At 38.4% G+C, this 22,402-nt stretch overlaps 1 protein-coding gene and 1 long non-coding RNA gene across 2 annotated transcripts in view; one reads left to right on the forward strand and one right to left on the reverse strand.

Annotated features, from left to right (window-relative positions):
* Positions 1 to 14,919, reverse strand: part of BNIP3L (BCL2 interacting protein 3 like) — a 28,707-nt gene extending 13,788 nt beyond the window's left edge. Inside the window, exons 1-3 of the mRNA XM_059926856.1 lie at positions 14,734 to 14,919; positions 7,256 to 7,439; positions 3,391 to 3,463 (exon numbers count right to left, since the gene is read on the reverse strand). Coding sequence (XP_059782839.1) covers positions 3,391 to 3,463; positions 7,256 to 7,439; positions 14,734 to 14,833 — 357 coding nt within the window. The 5' untranslated portion in view covers positions 14,834 to 14,919. The remainder of the gene's footprint in view (positions 1 to 3,390; positions 3,464 to 7,255; positions 7,440 to 14,733) is intronic.
* Positions 14,920 to 15,033: 114 nt separating this feature from the next.
* Positions 15,034 to 22,402, forward strand: part of LOC132368198 (uncharacterized) — an 80,148-nt gene continuing 72,779 nt past the window's right edge. Inside the window, exon 1 of the long non-coding RNA XR_009503966.1 lies at positions 15,034 to 15,117. This is a non-coding gene — a long non-coding RNA (uncharacterized LOC132368198). The remainder of the gene's footprint in view (positions 15,118 to 22,402) is intronic.

The following is a 22,402-nucleotide window of genomic DNA, read 5'->3' on the forward strand; positions in this document are numbered from 1 at the left end:
GCAAGTACCATTAAGTCCTTTATTAACTGTTTTTAACTGTTTCCTAACCCTAAGCTTCTTTCTAATTCATGAAAAAAAAATCCACCTTCCCAAACCCTAAAGTAATTAATTTTTAAATTATCATTTCTTCAATTAAAAACAAGCAATGTAAAAGGCTTTTTGAAAGTTCAAGTATATTATTCCTATTGATTTCTCTCTTACTAAAAGTCTTACTCTAAAGGATATAATGTTTTTCTTATAGGAGTTAGATTGCTTTTTCAAAAACATAACCTGGTTTAAATTGACTGATCCGGACTTCCCTGGTGGTGCAGTGGTTAAGAATCTTCCTGCCAATGCAGGGGACACGGGTTCAAGCCCTGGCCCGGGAAGATCCCACATGACGCGGAGCAACTAAGCCTGTGCGCCACAGCTACTGAGCCTGCGTTCTAGAGCCCGCGAGCCACAACTACTGAAGCCTGTGTACCACAACTACTGAAGCCCGCATGCCACAACTACTGAAGCCCGCGTGCCTAGAGCCCGTGCTCCGCAACAAGAGAAGCCACCGCATGAGAAGCCCGTGCACCACAACGAGGAGTAGCCCCTGCTCGCCGCAACTAGAGAAAGCCCGCTCGCAGCAATGAAGACCCATGCAGCCAAAAATAAATAAACTGATCTGACTGTTAGTATCATTTACCCAAGGCTTGATGATAGCCAGTGCTCTCTTAGGTACTTATTTCTGAATAGGGATCACACTAGCAATCCTATCATGATCTGACACAGAGGGCAAAATCTTCCATTTTCTCTCCCGAATTTCACAAATTCCTTGGGAATTCTAGGATGGATACAGTCTGCTCTACAATTCCACTTAAAATTCAATTCTCAGGTGAGCCTAATTGTACACGTGCCATCCCATGAGCCAGGACAGCTCTCCTCTGTGGTTATTAGTTATTAGGTAGATTATTAGGGGAGAAAGGTATGTGTGGAGGGGTAGGGAGGTCTAAGGTCAAACAGGCTTGGGAAGCACAGCTGGCCCTCAGCATCTGTGGGTCACACATCGTGAATATGGAGGGCTGACTGCACTACTCCAGTTTATATAATGGACTTGAGCAGCCTCGGATTGTGGTATTGCGGGGGGCGGGTCTTGGAACCAATCGCCTGAGGATACCGAGGAATGACTGTACTTGGTTTAAATCAACAGATTTCTTTACGTCGGGAATTGTCAAGAGCCTTTAATATGCTGCTAGGCACTGTGACTACTGGAGTGGGAGGGTGAGCGAGCCCAGAGGCTGCAGTCTTTCCTGCTTATTTGACTTCGGAACTATTTTATGGACTTTCCCATTCAGCAAATGTTCCTCAAAACACATTTTGGGAAATGCTACTCTGGATTTTCAACTTGTCTGTACAAAAGGCAATACAATGCAGACATCTTCCTCACGAAAGACTGCAGCAAAGAATTAATTTCATTTCTCCATCTTGGGATTCCTTAGTACACTTTATACCCATGGAAACTTTATATTATATTCTCCTCTTTATTAGCTATAGCTTACTGCACATGACAAAACTGACAGGCATAAGTGAGCAATTCCACAATTCCAGTCAGCCAACTTCCTATGTGACAGCCTTGCTACTACAAGTTTCTCTACAGTATAAAGTTCATCATAAAATAAATTAGTATTCCGTCCCATAGAGTTTCTAGGTTTCAGAAAACAGCACAAATAAAGCACAGTCAACACAGGGAGAAAGTGTGCAGCTTCCTAAACAGAAATAATACTGGGTGGAACCAACGTAACATGCAAAGTATTTCCAGTGCAAAGGGAGCCAGGACACTGCACAGTGAGAACTCCACAAAACAAAGTTTCTGTCAGTATTCATTCAAACATTCACTCAACATATATTCTTCAAGTACCTTAACATGGGAGAAAAAAACAATGCCTCCTGTTCTCAAGAATTTGCACTCTTGGGCTTTCCTGTTGGCTCAGTGGTTAAGAATCTGCCTGCCAATGCAGAGGACACGGGTTCGAACCCTGGTCCGGGAAGATCCCACATGCCGCGGAGCAACTAAGCCCATGCACCACAACTACTGAGCCTGCGCTCTAGAGGCCGCGAGCCACAACTACTGAAGCCCGCACGCCTAGAGCCCGTGATCCACAACAAGAGAAGCCACTGCAATGAGAAGCCCGCGCACCGCAACGAAGAGTAGCCCCCGCTCGCCACAACTAGAGAAAGCCCGGGCGCAGCAACAAAGACCTAACACAGCCAAAAATAAATAAATAAAATAAATTTATTAAAAAAAAAAAATTTTGCACTCTGACACTTGCAGGTGATCTGACACATCAATAAAGTCAAGGGCTGGCTATGAACATTCTAAATCATTAACGACAATTATTTATTTATCCCAAGTTTTACAATAAAAACCTTTGTAAGCTTTCAATACTATATCCATCTATATTTCCAACAATGTCAACTCCTAGCGAAATTATATTTAACTTCTTTACCTTAAGGAATCCTGCATAATTTAGGTGAATTTTGTCTCTAGCTTGATTTGATTTCAGACGCAAAAAAGTTTTCACACCTGGTTCTACAACAACCTTCCGTTTCATTTATTCTGTGACCTTAAATAAGACATGTGCCTCAGTTTTCTATTTATAAACTCAAGAAACTAGCCTGGAATATTGGAATGACACATTATAGACAAGAATTTCCCAATTCTTTTAGGACCCCAAATTCTTAGTTGTAAAGGAGCATGACGACGACCACAGCAGCAAAAATTCCAACATCAGAAACTGAATAACTTAAAATGGCTTCAAAGTATTTTTCTAAAATTTTTATTGGAGTATAGTTGATTTAAAATGTTGTGAATGTTGTGTTAGTTTCAGGTGTACAGCAAAATGAATCAGTTATACATAAACATGTATCCACTCTTTTTTAGATTCTTTTCCCATATAGGTCATTGTAGAGTACTGAGTAGAGTTCCCTGTGCTCTACAGTAGGTCCTTATTAGTTATCTATTTTATATATAGTCGCGTGTATATGTCAATCCCAATCTCCCAATTTATCCCTCCCTCTCTTTGCCCCCTGGTAACCATAAGTTTGTTTTCTACATCTGTGACTCTATTTCTGTTTTGTAAATAAGTTCATTTATACCATTTTTTTAGATTCCACAAATAAACAATATCATATGATATTTGTCTTTCTCTGACTTACCTCACTCAGTATGACAATGTCTAGGTCCACCTACGTTGCTACAAATGACATTATTTCGTTCTTTTTTATGGCTGAGGAATATTCCATTGTTCAAACTATTTTTTAAAGTCTTCATATTCTTTACTATATTTCAGCAAAACAGACTTAGAGATTTGCATTTTTCCTAATTATCTAATGCAAATCAGAAAAATAAACATACACACACACCTGAGAGCTATGGTCCCTGCTGGTGTGCATTTCCACATCAAACATGATCTGCCCATCTTCTTGTGGGGAAGGGCTAGAAGAGAAAGACACATTTATAGCCATTAGTTTTAATTCTCATTTTGTCAAATAAATTAGCCTCTACTGGAAATTAGAAAATTAAAAGTTATAGTGGTATGGCTTTGAAAAAGCAGCAAATCAGAAAGTATACCATAACCCCATGTAAGAAAAAATGAAATTGAGCACCCTTACTCCCAAATGTTCTAGAATTTTTCAGTGGTGATAAATTCCTTTACAATGAAAAATCTGCAACGGAAATACTACCTAAAGATACAAGACTGTCACATTTTCTTATTTTTACTCTTTTTCCAATAAATGTAAAATGATCTTCAAATTCAGAAACTCTAGTTTGGGGTTCTTTTTCTCAAAGTTCTTTCATTGTTAAACAATTCACCAGCTATTCTCAAAGTGTGAAAGCAGCTCTTAACGACTCTTTCGAAGGGTCTTTGAGGTTAAAATTGTTTTCATAATACTATCAGGATTTATTTGCCTTTTTCATTCTCATTTTGCCATGCGTGTAGAGTGAAAATTTCCAAAGGCTAAATTATGTGTAATAGCACAACAGAAAGAATGTAAAAGCAGGTGAGAATCCAGCTGTTTTCTATTAAGCCAGATATTAAAGAGATTTGCATAAATGTAAGACAATGCCACTATTCTTACTAATTTTTTTGGTTATGGAAAACAGGTAATTTTTGTTTAAAAAAGTTACTTATGTTAACATGTAATAGGCTTATTGTTGAATGAATACATATTTTTTTAATGTTCTCAGTTTTAATTTCTCATATAGTAAATATCAAAATATATAACCCACAAAAACAAAAGATCTTTGGGGTCCCCAATAGTTATTACGAGTGTAAAGGAGTACTGAGACCAAACAGTTTGAGAACCACTATTTTACTTATTTTTGAAATACTGACTTTGAGATATTTCAGAGTGAATTATATAAACTTACAGCAAGTGATAACCTTTAACAAGTACAAGATATATTCCCAGAACTATAAACATTTACAGATAAATTTTTAGACAAAGATACATGGTCACAAGCTGTACTTGATACAAGAGATGAATACAGTGTGCTAAGTGCTATTCTTAGCTTTATCAATGATTCCTTGTGTAACCACAGCGAGCCACCAAATCTTTCACTACACACCCCACGTCTCCAAATGTAAACTCAAGTGGGCATGAAGGATGCTCCAGGCTTAACTTGCTCAAAGGAATAGATACTAACTATCAACGCTGTCAAAAGCATGTGTACAATGGTAATATATAGAGATGCTGGTGAGATTGACTGGAAAGTAAGTTAAGATCACCAGTCTTTGACTATTATAACTGACGTAGGAGATTCTTAAATGGGGGAAGGAAAAGTGAAAAACTGGTTCCATACCAAACCACCATATTACTGTATTTAGAAAATTTTTGTCTTGAACGAGAAATCTCAGGCTATAGCACAGGAACCAAGTAGAACGAGGGACTCTTGTTGTCCTCAGTGTACTGTTATTATGCTCATAACACTGTTGGATTCACAGCCAGAGATCAAGTTAAGGACCAGCCTTACAGAGCCATGACCAGGTCAAGGCAGCAGAATGACCAAGTCAAAAATCCAAGAGAAGCACAGCTCTACTTTACACTCTTCTTACCACTGGCACCAAGCCCACTCAGACAAATACTCAACATTTCACTGGTAGACTGATCCATTTGGGATGCATTATTATCCTGGCTCATGTTAGGATCAGCTGGGGAGCTTTTAAAATTTTCTCATGTCTCGACAACAGAACGAGATTCTCTAGGGACGGGGTCTGTGCACTGGTATTTTTAAAAGCTCCCTGGGGGAATATAGTGTGTAGGTTGGAAACTCCTACAATAGGCTGGAGCACATAGCAAAACACATAGGGGGTCTCTTCTAACAACCACCACAGTGACAAAAATATACCGACGGAATAATTTTTCAATTTTTAAATATGTATGAAAATATACATATATTAGCTTGGGGACGAATAGCCAACAATCCTAAAACATTTCCGCCTACAAGAAGCACTGCTTAACAACCTCAAATCTAGAGATGTTGGCAATTCAGATGACATGAACTGTGAAGACATTCTTAAATGTTCAAGTGTTAGATATCCCAGGAGAGCATTACTGAGCTAGAGTTCTAGGCCTCCCCTGAGACGTGACCAGCAACCCAGAGCCTGAAGATGTGTAAGCAGAGAACAGGAACGTGTCCAAGTGCATCTGCCATATATTGATTCACATGTTCAGAAACCTAACTGAAACACGATCACGGGAAGATGAATTCGTGTTCGATCACAAGTATAACTGCAACCACACATGACATAAGATGACCAGAAGGGCGGGCAGGTGATCTTATCTCCGCTCAATGACAGCACCAAGTGAACAGCAGGTTAAGGGACTCACCAGTACTTGAACAGATAATAAAAGGCTTATCAACAAGCCCATAAGCAGCAGAAAACTTCAGAAACCCATCCGTGAGTCTCACAACATAAATGTAACATAATATAAACGTGATTCTCAAAAACAGACTAATGTCGCAGCTCCCAGAATTGGTGGCAAGCTGCTCAGAGAAGAGCATCTGCTCTGCTTCTGCTCATGACAAGAGCCATCCCGGCTCTTCAGAAGCACAGGGACACGTGAGTGATGTGACAGGGAGGTGGGCGTGCCAGAGAGCCGTCAGACCAGTCCTCTGCGGCCTTGGTAACATCAGTGGATGGTAAGTCATGCAGGCACTTCGAACATGATTTAACTCTTGATCCTCCTTTTCTACTTTTTCTGATAAGAAATAATATGTACCACACACACTATTTTTACCAAGTATAAAAATTTGGAAGAAGACAAATGGCCATCATTCCATCCCCTAGAGATAATCACTGTTTACATTTTTAGATGTCCCCTTAATCTATTTCCTGTGTATCTGCATTTTCTACATGGCCAATAACAGTGAACTCTTAATTAGCCAGATGATCATCCAGTACCCCAGAATGCTAATACTATGGCTGTCACTGGTCTAAGAATGTTCAATATACCACTGTGTCATTTAATACCTAGTCCCTCTGGAAAAAAGAGAAGCTTGTACTGAAAAATAAACTAACAACTCAGTTTCACTCTCCTCATATGTGTCTGTATTCTTAACTCTTTCACCATATGCAGTCCTTAATTGAAGAATGTCTCCCCAAGCCAAATATAGAAAAATGAGGTCTGAAACAAAACTTCCTCTGAGCTCTAACGAAACGCAATGGCCGCCTTCAAAATTAACTATCTTTACAGATCTTGGTTGGTGCTTCCACTGTGCAAATACGGCTATACAACAAGCTGAATCAACTTGTAGTTCCTGCGACTCAAACATTTCCTGAATGTCTACTATATACCAGCATCATGACTGTCAAGGGTACAGAGGAGATGAAACAGGATCCCTGCCTTTTAAAGCCTCACAATCTAGAAGGGAGGACAGAGATTACAGAGGTAACTGTATTTGAGGCAGAAAAAGAGCTGTGAAAGGACAAAGGAAAATGGGAGAAAGATTAATTCTGTAAGTAAACATCTATACCGCTGACTTTTAAACTAGTAAACATCTGAAAACGACACAATCTGACTAAGGAAACTGATTTAATCTGAGGAAAAAGTCGGCACTCATGTCCTTGTCAACTGGCTATCTGATTTAAATACACATGCTGCAAGAAATCGGGAGTTGTAAATTTTGTCAAATGAAGATGTAAGCAATTTATTTTTTCTAGTGGGAAGTAACCTCGCAACCCATCCGTTTCCAGAATTCCACCAAAACGTGGATCTCACTTACCTGTCGCAGTGAGAACTGCCTCTTGAACTGCTCTGTCCGGATTCATGCTGTGCGTCCAGAAGAATCTTCTCCATGTCTCCATTGTGGATGGAGGACGAGGAGGGTACGTGCTCTAGCCCCCCATTTTTCCCATTGCCATTATCACTGCCATTGCTGCTATTCATGGGGAGCTCCACCCAGGAACCTGTTGGACAAGTCAGATAACTGCAGTTAACCACAGCAGAACAGGAGTCCCTCGTGTGCACACAGCATGTGAATATGGTGAATTCAGATAAGAATTCTGGCTCGCCTCAAACCAAATGCCAAAGTGTTCTGAAGAAAATAAACAAGGAGCAATAAAAGTCTGAAAATCTATATAGTTCTGTTCCTGAAGGAGCTCGTGCAATCAACTGATTTAGAAGAAGCTGGACCTCTAAAATGAGTATCTCAGAAGATGTGTCTTTCAGCCAGTTTTCTCTCTGGTTAAAACTTAATTTGCATACGATAAATACTTTACTGAAAAATTTTAGGTTGCTTTTCAAAAAATAAACAGCTACTTTATTACCAGACAGGGTACTTACGTTTAATATTTTAATTACATATATATTTTTTCCACAGTCTACCTCAGCTATTTAGTTGTATCCTCTCCATCTACCTCAGCTGTTTAATTGTATCCTCTCCACCTGTATTTAGAAACTTCATAAAGGTCATCTAAGTATGTTAACAACTGTGCCTTAATTAGCACAAACAATTGAGATGTTCCTGGAGAGGGAACTTAAATCCAATCATCAACATTTCAATATGTGTGCAAGTCTGGAGCATAAAATGAATGCAGCTGGCTCTTAACTAAATCAGGCGAGAATGCTTAAAAACCCTTAAAAAAAGCTTTATCCTTCTCCCACACATTAGCTTCTTCCCTTCCTTTATGCCTCACTCTTTCTACTTCTCCTTTCTCTATGCACTAAACATACCTTGCAAGCTTGTCTTTTCTCTCTTCTCTCCCACAAGTTCCCACTTTCTAGGGTTTTCATGAAGCCTTGTTGGTTTGGGGCAGAAAACCAGGCATCTGCTACGGGCAACACTGACGTTGCCTCAGGCGAACAGTCAAAGAGGGTGGAGCCACAGGAAAGGATGGGGCCCTGGTAATTTGGACTGGTCTTGAAAATATTGGCTCCATGAGTTTGCTGACTACATGAAGGTCCTTTAATTCTAATAAGTATTGACAACAGGAGCCAATAAACCAACTTCATAACAAAAAGAGAGTGGCGTATTTTTTTTTCTAATTTCCATTCCTCACAACAAATTTTGTTTTAGAAAACATAACCAAGCAGGTTGGTGGAGCCATTTCTCTAAACTCCAAGCAGAAGTGTTAGAGAGAGCTCTGTGGCAGAACAGTCTTCCATCCGTAAATCAGAATAACAGGCTCAAAGCCTAAAATGCACTCTAAATGAGATGACCGCTAATCCAGACCCAGAAGTGAACTCAACATCACCCGTCGACAAGAAAAGCTCAAAGGTAGCCCTGGTTGGAAATCTGACTCTCCCACTTACTATGACTTTCCGAGCTTCAGTTTCCTCATTTGTAAAACAGAGATGATTACACAGTACCTTCCCCCCAGGGTTGCTGTGAGGATTAAATAGAGCAACACAGGTAAAGTGCCTAGTAAACAGGAGATGCTCATCAATACACTAGTTAAAAGAGCTGATATTTGTAATGTACTCAGAACAGCGTTTGCTCCATGGAAGTGAAGTCACCCTTTCCCTCCTTCCTCTCCAAGGCGGCCCCGGTGGCTGTCAGAGTCCCATCATCACCCCCGATTCTCTGGGACTGCACTGCCAAACAACACAACTCCATGACATCTCCATGGTCTCATTCTGTCCACACACAAAAATGGACACAGACTAGGCAGTACTCAAAATGGAGGAAGAAATTCAACTAGCAAAGCTAGTAAGATCTAACACTGAAGGTCATCTACCTAAATACTTGTGGAGTGCCTCTGGAATGCATAAGAAATATACCACGAGCATCCCTAAATTTAGAGCTCTACAAAATACTTTAACTGAAAAGAGCGACAGAGAGAGAGGTATATGATGAACAAACTGGTTTTTTCCTACTCCCACTCTTTCTAGGACTAATTTATTCTACACCAGTGGGACCAGTTCTTGTACAGAAGCCCAATGTGAAAAAAATAAAAGGCTGGAGGTGCTCTGGCAGAAGCAGAACTAAGGAACCAGGAGTTCTAGATGGGTCTCCGTGGAAGCCAGTCTTCTCTAAAATACAACTAACGTTCACTTGAAGCAGCTGATGAGAGAGAAAAACGGCTGTTAACAATATCAGGTTTTCAAAACTTTGCTTTTTTGAAGGACTTCCAAACCCATATCTAAATTCTACCTTCTACATTAAATATATGTAAGTAATCATAATGTAGGAACTTGAGGAGACTCACCCAGAAAAGCTTAGTGAAAAGGACCTGTAATTGCCTTAACACCCTGTAACGTAACTGCAGGCATCTCTACTCAAGGCAGACAATACCTATCGGGCATGTACTAGCATAGTGGCTCAGAGCACAGACTGAAGCCAGACTCTCCTTCTACCTTCTATCACGTCCAGTTGTCCCAGACTCCCCTTCTATCACATCAAACTGTCACAGCCTAGACAGGTCACTTAACCTCTCTGGGTTCCAGTAACCCCTCTGTTCCAGTTTTCTCATCTGTAAAATAGGGATAATAACTGAGTCTACCTGAAGGTGATCAAAAGGTACAAACTTCCAGTCAGGAGAGAAATAAGTCCTGGGGATGTAATGTACAACATGGTGACTATAGTTAATAACTGTATTGTGTATTTGAAAGAAAAGAGAGTAGATCTTAAAAGTTCTCATCATAAGAAAAAAAATTTTTCGTAACTGTGTGGTGATGAATGTTAACTAGACTTACTGTGGTGGTCATTTCAAAATGAATGAATAAATAAATAAAATCATTATTTTGTACACCTGAAACTAATATAATGTTATATGTCACTTACACCTCAATTAAAAAAAAAACACACACGGAATGGTTGCCTGCACATAGTGGAAAAAAGGAAACAAACACCACATCTACCTCATAGGGTTGTTGGGAGGACGACAGGAATAAAACACAACGAAAAGTTCCGAGTACGTAACAAGTGCTGTGTTAGTTACTATTATAATTATACTCAGTATCTTTTAAAAACATTTACTACAAAATTAATGCATTCCTTGAAAATGTAAACATCAGTACATGAAGGAAAAAAATTGATACCTCTCCTCCCAACCTCTCATTCCTACTCTTAAAGAAAACTACTTTTAACAGTTTCATATGTAGACTTCCAGAGAATACTTTTGCTTTTTGCTTTTGTTATTACAAATAAAAACAATGCAATTGTACTATATATATTTTTCTGTAAATAGTGTTTCTTACCTAACAACGTGTTGATGTCTCTCAATGTCAATATACATTGCCTTACTTTATTCTTTGGAAATGCACTGCATCCCATCATAAAGATATACCATGCTTTAACTATTATCCAAATGGCAATGGTTAATCATCACCCAAATGATTGTTTCTAATATTCTGTTATTACAACCAGGACTTCCATGAACGTTCTGCTGGGTAATCTGGCAATACCCATTAAAAGCCTTAAAATGGTAGATTTCCTTTGACTCTTAATTCTGTTCCAGTAATATCATCTATGGAAATAATCAGTTCTGCAGAGAAAGTCAGGACTTAAATATCCATTAAATGTTTACATACTTAAAGCAATTATACTCCAATAAAGAATTTTTAAAAAAATTTTAATCTGAAATAAAAATGTTTACATACTAGCTTTATCTTTTGCGTAAAGTGGAAAAAATCAAACTTATCTTTCTCAATAGTTGAACTACACATACCTTTTTCTCATCTCCTAGTTCATTCCTGATTTATAGCCTCAGAATTTCTTGACGTTCTAACACTACCAATCCTCACAAAGTCCCTTTTTACTTAGAAGGGAGACAAGACATGAGGACTGTGCTGTCCAAGCAATACAATGAAGAAAAAAAATCTCAGAGTGAATTCCCTTCCTAATAATTAAGCTTTAAAATTAAAAACTGGAGGCTCTACTATATTAAAAGACTACTTACAAACAATGGTTCTCTTACGCCAGGTGGTACATATACACACTACAGGAGCTGTTTTCTAGTTTAAGTCTGAGAACTGCTAAGAGGATTCAGAGATGCACGCTTCTACATTCTGTAATACAGTTCTTCGTGAAGGTTGGTCCAATAATTGATTGCATTCATGACTGTATGCTGTATTTACTCTCTATAATTTTATAATCACCAGTTCAATCCTCTTGCAAGGACAGTGAGGGAATGGGGGAAGGGAGAAAAGGAAAAAGAGTATTTCTCATTCTTTTCCCAACTTTTCAATTCCATGTGTAACTCATCCTAACCGGGGCTAACACATTTCATTATGTCTTATTTTCTTTCCTCAAAACATGTACTTTATTTCAAGTACCTGATGCTGGAATCCAGACTAAGAACATTCACTAACATTTTTCTAAAAAAACCAGTATTATAAGGCATTGGAGTTTCACGTGTCAGCCTTAAAAGTCTTCTTGCCATACTGAGGAAGAAAGTACATCATAGCTGTAGATATTTAAAAAGATAAAAAAGGCTGTACTAAAAAAAAAGAAAAAAAAAGAAAAAAAAAGGCTGCACTTCCTACGTGAAACAATAACAAGAATTTTATTACTACCATAATTTTCCTCATATTACCTACTGAATTTTATGACATAAATGTCCAATATTCTTAAGTAACTTGATAGTCTTCTCTAGAATAAAACTATCAACTGGAAAATATCCTTTTAACTTTGTAGGTAGTTCAGATATTTGTCCACTAATTTGTAATGAAAGCGAACAGTTCCCATACAAGGATAAACTTAAAAAAAAAAATCAAAGAAAGGTTTCATTATTCCAAATATTTCAATAATTTTCTATTAAAACTTTGACCCCTGAACTAAAGATAAAATCCCAAGCCAGAGATAATCTGTACAATGAGTTCATCTCCTGTTTTTCAGAGTTGTGCAACTTTACGCAACAAACAACTTCAACTTATCAGCCATTTGGATAGTATTAGATGCCTGAATAAGTTGTTTTGCTCAGTGCCCAAAAATCACTTGAAGGAATCAATAAGGCTTCTTGTTTTGTTCAGTCCAGTGTTGTATAATGAGCTAAAAAAGAGTAAAAGGCGAGAGGAGTGTAATGAAACATGGCACTTATCTGAAAGCTTTTCAGTAACATTTAAAAGCAGCTCACCCTAGCTCAAATAAAATACTTTCTATCTAGCAGATTTCCCAAAGCAACATTTTGATATCACACACAGGCTGAGCGTTCTTGCACTTCTGTAAGAGCTAATACAAACGTAGCAGTACCTGATTGCCAAGGACATCAAAGACCTCAGAGGTCTGTCAGGACACAGAGGAAAACCATCACACAGAGCTCAACCCCATTTTTCTGTTACATGGTCAAAGGAAAAGAAAAATTCCTTTGCTTTCTGTGAAGTCGGGTACCCGTACTAACCAAACAGCTAACTTGTAAGTATCATAGGAAAACTGGAGTACAATTAAGAAACAGTACATTAAAAAGAGATCGATAGGCAGGTCACCTCTATACATTAGGTGGCATAACACTGAGAGAATAAGAAACACACATAATCAGGGGATTGTGGGCCAATGAAAAGAAGTGTCCTGAAAGCAACACTAGATCGGGTGAAAGTAAAACCTCAGCTCTAGGACCTAGCCTGCCGTGAACTTGGACAACACACTTTACTCTAGACCTGTTTGGTTTTTTTTTTTTCTATTGAAGTAGAGTTAATTTACAATGTTGTGCTAATTCCTGCTATAGAGCAAAGTGACTCAGTTATACACATATACCCATTCTTTTTTTCTGTATCTTTTCCATTATGGTTTATCCCAGGAGATTGGATATAGTTCCCTGTGCTATACAGTAGGACCCTGTATTTTATCCATTCTAAATAGACCTGTTTCTCTACCAGTAAATAAAAGTGGACAGTTATCGCTAAAGTTTCTTCCCGTTCTAAAATCACATGGTTCTAAAAATAGGTAATTAATTTAAAAATGCACATTAATATGTGAAGCAAAGAACATTAAAACACACAGACATTAATCTTAATTTACTGTGGGAAATAATATCTAAATCTTACATTCTAGAACATTAAGACACTTAAAAGTTTTAAAAAGTCAACATTTAAAGAATCACCTAATCAAAAGATGGAGCAAGAAAAATAAGCAATGAAAACATCTTCTGAGGACAGGAACTCTCTTCCCTAAAATAATTGTTAGGCCACGCTGGAACACCTCCCTCTGATGAAAGACCTTGCAGTGCCTTTAAATGTCATTTAAGCATCCAACTGATTTTTAAACGACTTCATCTGGCCATTCGCTAACTGTCCCAACCACCTCTTTCAAAAGGTAAATTACAGGAAAGTTAAGGCAAGAACCTTTCCAAGACTTCCAGCGAGCTTTAAAGGCAACAGGGAATCACCTTAGAACAAGATGTCTAAACACCAGAATGTTAGCAAAAGTAACCGTAGTTGGTCGTAATTCGATACTGCCATTAACTTTCAACCGCCCCAGTGTACCAATGTATTTTTAATCCCGTTTCTGAAAATTCATTGCCCCAGACTCCGTGATCTGTGCAATCTTGGATGGTTCAAGAAGCTGTTCGTAAGCAGGTTTACAGGACACACAACCCCAATGTTAAAAAAAAAAAAAAAAAAAATTACTTGAGCAACTCTGAAACATCTTTAAAAAAAAGTAGTATAGCCTCCTCACCGCCCCCCCCCGTCACGTGATACAAGTAACCACTAAATTACCAAATAATTCTCCTGGCCAGCTTGTGCTAACAAAGGAACGCAACAAGAGGGCTCACATTTTGAGCCCTGGGGGAAGGCCGACCCAGTGAGGTGGGGTCAGCCGGGCTTGGCCCAAGGCCTGCCGCACACTTGACCTCCCGCCCGTCCCTCGCCCGCCCCCTCCTCTCGGTCCGCCGCCCGCGTCCATCCCCTGGCGTCCCCGCCGCACGTCCCCATCCCTGCCCACGTCCACTTGGCGGCCCGCTCCGCCCAGCCTCCCTCCCCGCGCCTCAAGGCCCGCCCCTCCACGCCCCGATTGGCTCCGCTCAGGGGCCCACCACAGGTGGGATCCACTCGACCCCCTCGTCTTCCCACCCACCTACCCTTCCCAACGGCGAACCCAAGCAACCCCCCACCCAAGACCCCAGGAGGGAGCTGAGCCAGGTCTGGAGAAGACAGGAGCAACTCCTCCTGACAGGTGACGGGAGCTGTCAGTCATCCGCACATCCTCGGCCTTGACCAATGGGCTGCCTTCTCCTACCGCTCCCCGCGCGGAGCTGGCGGCAGCGGCCCGAGCAGCTCCTCCTCCCCCATCCCCTTTACCGAGCCCGCCTGCCCAGCACTCACTGTTGAGGCCGGCTGGTGGGGGCAGAGACTGTTCACCTTCCTCACTGTTGTTGTTGTTGTTGTGCGGGGGCGGCGGCTGCTCTACTAAGTGAGACGACATCGTCGGTCGGCTGGAAGAGCTGCGACCGCAGCAGGACCGTCTCTGGTTCTTGGGCAGCAACACAACAAGCCGAGTCCCCCGCCCCCTTTTCTGCGCCTGCGCAGTCCCTCCCCTGGCCCTGACGTCAGGACCCGCCCCGGCCACGTGATGACAACACAACAAGCGACGGGGCGGGGCGGGGGCGTTCCCAGGCGAGCGACAGACGTGGAGACGCGGGAGTCACGCTGACGCGCGCGCCAGGAATGAATTCCTGCGTGTCATTTGTACCGGCCGGATGGAGTGAGGTATGCGGCTGTAAGTGGGGTAGAGGATGGGGAGACGTGTGTAATGAGGAAGTGCAAGGCCCTCAGGTGCTGGCACGCAGGTCTCCCACACCTACAGGACCAACGTTATTTTAGCCAATCCGTGAGCATTTCTTTTTTAATATCTGTAAGGACTCAGTCTGTAATAGGTATCGTGGTGACACAAAGTAAGCAAAAGTCCCCGTGCCTCCCCGTCATAAATCTAAAATAAAGCTGGTGGAACACTGACACGCCAGTGAACAATGTAAGGCAGGCCAGACTTTTTCGTTGTTAAACAATTTTTAAAAAAAATTAATTACAAACAACACGCAATCATTATTTAAAAAAAAGGAAAATTTCAGGAAAACATAGAGAAGAAAATAATCACCCACATCCCATCACTTAACCCATTTCTGGGACTTGACATGGCAAGCCATGTTTCGTTTACGTGGGTGACAGTAAACTATGTTCCTAAACGCTCCACCTACTTCCTCTCTCCATGTTTTTGTCGTTTCCTTGGTTTCATTTATGTGTGACATCTATTTTTCTCATTTGTCTTTTAACCTTGTTTCACTTTGCTGAAGTTAAAATTTTCAGGCAATGAGATCTATTATTTTTATATGGCTTGGGAATACCCTCACACCTTGATTTTGAATCTACTCCCTAAAATTTTTTTCTAATTTTCTTATAGGTTTAATTTTTATATTTATACTCCTAATCCATCTGAAACTTATTCTTGTATGTGTAAATTGCTTAACTTCAATTCTTCCCAATTGACCCAACAGTATTTATTAATTCTTAAGTCGTCCTTCCCACCCTGATTTGAAATTGCACCCTTATCACATTCTAAATTCCCACAAAAATGGGAGTTCATTTCAGGTTTCTCTACAGTAGCTCTATTAGATAACTATTAGAGAAAGTTTGTTTAAAATTTTTCTTTGACTGTTTAATTACTCTTCAGATGAATTTTGGGGGGATAACTGACATACAAAATTGTCTTCCATTCAGACATATCCCTCCTTATTCTATTTTTATTAAAAATTTTAAAAGGTGTTCTTTAAAAAGATCTTAAACATTTCATAAACTTTTTTTGAGTTTTAGTATAATCTTATACTCATTTTTTAAAAAATCATAGAGAGTTTCCTTTTCTATGTTCTTAAGTAGGTAAAATTGAAATTACTTTTCTGCTTCCCTTAAGGAAACATCCAGACCTAGTGGGGTTTTTTTTTTTGCGGGAGCGGGTAGCTCTGTTTCTGTAGGATGTTACCTTTATTTCTTATGTTGTGTTATTTGGACTTTATTTTCTCATGATTATATTACCTAATGGTTAATCTATTTTATTGGCTCTTTTAAACCCAGTTCCTTCTTCCTAATTGTATGATTCTTAAATCCTTTTTTATCAGCTTAATTGAGATATAATTCACATACTATACAATTAATCCATTTAAAGTTCACAGTTCACTGTTTTTGTTATATTCACAGTTGTGCAGCCATCACCACAGTCTAATTTTGGACTTTTGTCACCCCCAAAAGAAACCCTATGCTCATTAGTTATGTCTCATTTTTCCTAACTTCTTACATTTGATGCTTATTTCATTCATTCTTTCTTTCTTTGGGTATTTAAGAATTTTTCCCTGGTCAGAGTATGTTTCTGTACTATTTCTAGTTTGGAGATTTTTCTTAGGTTTTCTTTGAAGTGTAATACATCGTTCCTTTTGGGGAATGTTCGATGAGTATTTGAAAAGAAGGTATGGTTTCTGTGTTCAGGGCAGCAGGTTTGATGTATCTGTTGTACTACCTTAATAATAATGTCATTTAAGCTTTTTATATTTCCCCCCCTCTCTATGTCTTATGGATTTCAAGAGGTCAATTAACATTTCCCACTCCTGATATGTTTCTATTTCTTCTATCTCTTTTGTCGTTGAGGCGTCGTTATTTCATGCATAGATGCTCATAACTGTGTCTTTATCATTATGAATTGGTCATAATTTTGTCCTCAGGCCAACCTTGTCTGTTATTGAAATCATGATTCTGGTTGTTATTATTGTTGTTTTTGTTCAGTTGCAACATTTTGATGTACTTCTACCCACTCTTTTAATTTCCTACTTTTCTGAATCACTTTCTATTAGGTGTATCACCTGATAACTGCAGAAAAGTAGTCTTTGCATTAGGATGTAATCAGAATTTCTTTTTCTTTTAATAGGGCAGTTTAACACATTTACATTTATTGATAGTTTACATGTATTTGGATTTAATATTGTTATTTTACATCGTGCTTTCCAATTAATATCTTAAAATATCTTTCACTATGGCCCTATTTTTTTTCCAATGTATTTCATTGTATAACCTAGAAATTTTAATTTTTGTTCAATTAGTAGCCTTTATAACTGTATATTTATATAATTCGGTCATTTCTTTAGATGGTTTCGTTTAATGCTCAGAAAGGAACAATAGTGAAATTAGTATAATGCCCCTTCTTCCTCCTTTCCCTCTCCTACCCACATTTTTAGAAGATCATGTTCTGTCTTAATATTTACCTGCATGTCCATAGCCTAACTTTATGAGTTAAGGAGCTGAAAAAAGACCAAACTAAACCAAAGGCTAGCAGAAGGAAATAAATAATAAATATTATAGCAGAGATAAACATAATAGGCAAATAGTAAAATGACGGAGAGAATCAACAAAACCAAAAGTTGGTTCTTTGAAAATATCAACAGAATTGACCAGCCTTTAGCTAGACTGACAAGAAAAAGAGAAGAAGCAAATAGCTAGAATCAAAAGTGAAAGTGCGGACCTTACTACCGACTTGACAGAACTATGAATAAGAGAATAATGTGAAGAATTATATGGCAACAACTTATAATTTCTCAATGGTTACCCTGATGGTTAAGTTACATTTACCATCCTAAGTTTATAGCAATGTACAGTTGACCCTTGAACAACATGGGATTGAACTACACGGGTCTATTTGTATGTGTTTTTTTTTTTTTTCAATAAGCACAACTATAATAATACATGATCCGTGGTTGGTTGAATCCACAGGTGTGGAACCTCAGATACAGGGGGCCCATTGTAAAGTTATACGTGGATTTTCAACTGTGCCCATAACCCCCATGTTGTTCAAGGGTCAAGTGAAGTTGGAATTGATACCGACATAGCTTCACTGACATAGAAAAACTCTGTTCCTGTATAGCTTCGCTCCCTTTTATGATGTTATTGCTGCAAATTATGTCTTGATACATTGTATGCCCTTTAACCTAGACTTATAATTATTATTTTATGCATTATTCTTTTAAATCATATAGGAAACAAAAAGAGGAGTTAACAGACCAAAACCACGGTAACAATGGTTTTATGTTTACCTATGTACTTACCTTTACCAGGGTTCATAAGTCTTTGAGTTACTGTCTAGTATCCTTTCATTTCAGCCTGAGGATTTTTTTTTTTTTTAAGCATTTCATGTACTGAAAGTCTACTAGTGATGAACTCCCTCATTCCTTAGCTGGGAATGTCTTGATTCCATCTTCATTTTTGAAGGATAGTTTTGCCAGATATAGAATTCTTGGTTGGTAGTTCTTTCTTTCAGCACTTTAAATGTATTTTCCTACTATCTTCTTACCTCTGTAGTTTCTTTTTTTTTTTTCTTTTTTCTTTTTTCTAAATGGAAACACAAAAGACCCTGAATAGCCAAAGCAATCTTTTTTTAAAAAAAAATTCTAAAGTAACTTGTTTTAATTTTATTTATTTATTTATTTATTTTTGGCTGTGCTAGGTCTTCGTTTCTGTGCGAGGGCTTTCTCTAGTTGCGGCAAGCGGGGGTCACTCTTCATCGCGGTGCGCGAGCCTCCCACTATCACGGCCTCTCTTGTTGCGGAGCACAGGCTCCAGATGCGCAGGCTCAGCAATTGTGGCCCACAGGCCCAGCCGCTCCATGGCACGTGGGATCCTCCCAGACCAGGGCTTGAACCCACGTCCCCCGCACCGGCAGGCAGACTCTCAACCACTGCGCCACCAGGGAAGCCCACCTCTGTAGTTTCTGATGAGAAATCATCTCTTCAGAAATTCGTTTGTTTTATCTTTTAGATTCCACATATAAGTGATAACATACAGTAATATAACATACAGTATTTGTCTTTCTCTGTCTGACTTATTTCACTAAGCATAAATACTCTCTAGGTCCATCCACACTGTTGCGAATGGCAGAATTTCATTCTTTTTTATGGCTGAGTAATATATGTGTGTATATTACATATTCTTTATCCATTCATCTATTGATGAACACTTAGGTTGCTTCCATATCTTGGCTATTGTAAGTAATTCTACTGTGAACATTGGGGTCATGTATCTTTTTTTTTTTTTTTTTTTTTTTTTTCTTCTTCACACACACACACACTGTATTTTATTTTTACAAGAGATAAATCGACTGACACCAAGCATTGTACATGGATGACCACAACAAAAGCAACAATGATTGCAATTACCAAACATGAAACACACTCATACTATGTCATAGTATTGACATTCAGTCCAGTAATCCTCCACTGTAACAGCTCCTTTACTTTGCAGTGAAAATTGATTTGTATATTCTTTGCCTCTGAGTCCTTGTGGAATTTTTTTTTTTTTTTTAAATTCAGACAGAAAGTCACAAAAATTATACTCATCCTCATCAGTTCACTCAGTCCCATGTAATTAATTTTTTTTTTCATCTTGATCTTTTGTTAGCACTTTTATGAGTTCATCAGTTTTTCATTAGAGTTCTGAAAATGCTTATTCATTCAGTTCAGCAGTACAGTCCGTTACCAGAAACCTGTACTTGTCAGTCTTTTCCATGTATTTCTTGAAGATGAAACCCTTTTATAGGAACATATTTGCAAAATCATCAGAGTACACCCAGAACTGTCTGTAAATGACAAAAGACTTAAAAATGACCACGGTTAAAGATTTGATGACAGTTCATAATAATGCAGTTGACAAGAAAATTAGTTATTTCTGAGATATACATTTTAAAGTAATAAATAGGATTATTACTTATAACATTATACCAGAACATATAAGATTTTTAGAAATTTCATGTAATGTCTGAAACATTTATATTAACATATTTCCATACATATTTCCATACAAGTACAAATATAAGATTTTTAGAAATTTCATGTAATGTCTGAAACATTTATATTAACATATTTCCATACATATTTCCATACAAATACAAATATGATTTTTAGAAATTTCATGTAATGTCTGAAACATTTATATTAACATATTTCCATATATATTTCCATACAAATACAAATATAAGATTTTTAGAAATTTCATGTAATGTCTGAAACATTTATATTAACATGTTTCCATACAAATAGCCCAATGAAAGTTTAGTATTAGTTGTTTTGTTTGTTTTTTTATACTGCAGGTTCTTATTAGGCATCAGTTTTATACACATCAGTGTATACATGTCAATCCCAATCGCCCAATTCAGCACACCACCATCCCCACCCCACCGCAGTTTTCCCCCCTTGGTGTCCATATGTCCATTCTCTACATCTGTGTCTCAACTTCTGCCCTGCAAACTGGCTCATCTGTACCATTTTTCTAGGTTCCGCATACATGCATTAATATACGATATTTGTTTTTCTCTTTCTGACTTACTTCACTCTGTATGACAGTCTCTAGATCCAGCCACGTCTCAACAAATGACTCAATTTCGTTCCTTTTTATGGCTGAGTAATATTCCATTGTATATATGTACCACATCTTCTTTATCCATTCGTCTGTTGATGGGCATTTAGGTTGCTTCCATGACCTGGCTATTGTAAATAGTGCTGCAATGAACATTCGGGTGCATGTGTCTTTTTGAATTACGGTTTTCTCTGGGTATATGCCCAGTAGTGGGATTGCTGGGTCATATGGTAATTCTATTTTTAGTTTTTTAAGGAACCTCCATATTGTTCTCCATAGTGGCTGTATCAATTTACATTCCCACCAACAGTGCAAGAGGGTTCCCTTTTCACCACACCCTCTCCAGCATTTGTTGTTTGTAGATTTTCTGATGATGCCCATTCTAACAGGAGTGAGGTGATACCTCATTGTAGTTTTGATTTGCATTTCTCTAATAATTAGTGATGTTGAGCATCTTCTCATGTGCTTCGTGGCCATCTGTATGTCTTCTTTGGAGAAATGTCTATTTAGGTCTTCTGCCCATTTTTGGATTGGGGTGTTTGTTTCTTTGATATTGAGCTGAATGAGCTGTTTATATATTTTGGAGATTAATCCTTTGTCCGTTGATTCATTTGCAAATATTTTCTCCCATTCTGAGGGTTGTCTTTTCGTCTTGTTTATGGTTTCCTTTGCTGTGCAAAAGCTTTGAAGTTTCATTAGGTCCCATTTGTTTATTTTTGTTTTTATTTCCATTACTCTAGGAGGTGGATCAAAAAAGATCTTGCTGTGATTTATGTCAAAGAGTGTTCTTCCTATGTTTTCCTCTAAGAGTTTTATAGTGTCCAGTCTTATATTTAGGTCTCTAATCCATTTTGAGTTTATTTTTGTGTATGGTGTTAGGGAGTATTCTAATTTCATTCTTTTACATGTAGCTGTCCAGTTTTCCCAGCACCACTTATTGAAGAGACTGTCTTTTCTCCATTGTATATCTTTGCCTCCTTTGTCATAGATTAGTTGACCATAGGTGCGTGGGTTAATCTCTGGGCTTTCTATCTTGTTCCACTGATCTATGTTTCTGTTTTTGTGCCAGTACCATATTGTCTTGATTACTGTAGCTTTGTAGTATAGTCTGAAGTCAGGGAGTCTGATTCCTCCAGCTCCATTTTTTTGCCTCAGGACTGCTTTGCCTATTCGGGGTCTTTTGTGTCTCCATACAAATTTTAAGATGATTTGTTCTAGCTCCGTAAAAAATGCCATTGGTAATTTGATAGGGATTGCATTGAATCTGTAGATTGCTTTGGGTAGTATACTCATTTTCACAATGTTGATTCTTCCAATCCAAGAACATGGTATATCTCTCCATCTGTTGGTATCATCTTTAATTTCTTTCATCAGTGTCTTATAGTTTTCTGCATACAGGTCTTTTGTCTCCCTAGGTAGGTTTATTCCTAGGTATTTTATTCTTTTTGTTGCAATGGTAAATGGGAGTGTTTCCATAATTTCTCTTTCAGATTTTTCATCATTAGTGTATAGGAATGCAAGAGATTTCTGTGCATTAATTTTGTATCCTGCAACTTTACCATATTCATTAATTAGCTCTAGCAGTTTTCTGGTGGCAGTTTTAGGATTCTCT

This window comes from Balaenoptera ricei, chromosome 6 (genome assembly GCF_028023285.1).
Source record: "Balaenoptera ricei isolate mBalRic1 chromosome 6, mBalRic1.hap2, whole genome shotgun sequence".
NCBI classification, from domain to species: domain Eukaryota; kingdom Metazoa; phylum Chordata; class Mammalia; order Artiodactyla; family Balaenopteridae; genus Balaenoptera; species Balaenoptera ricei.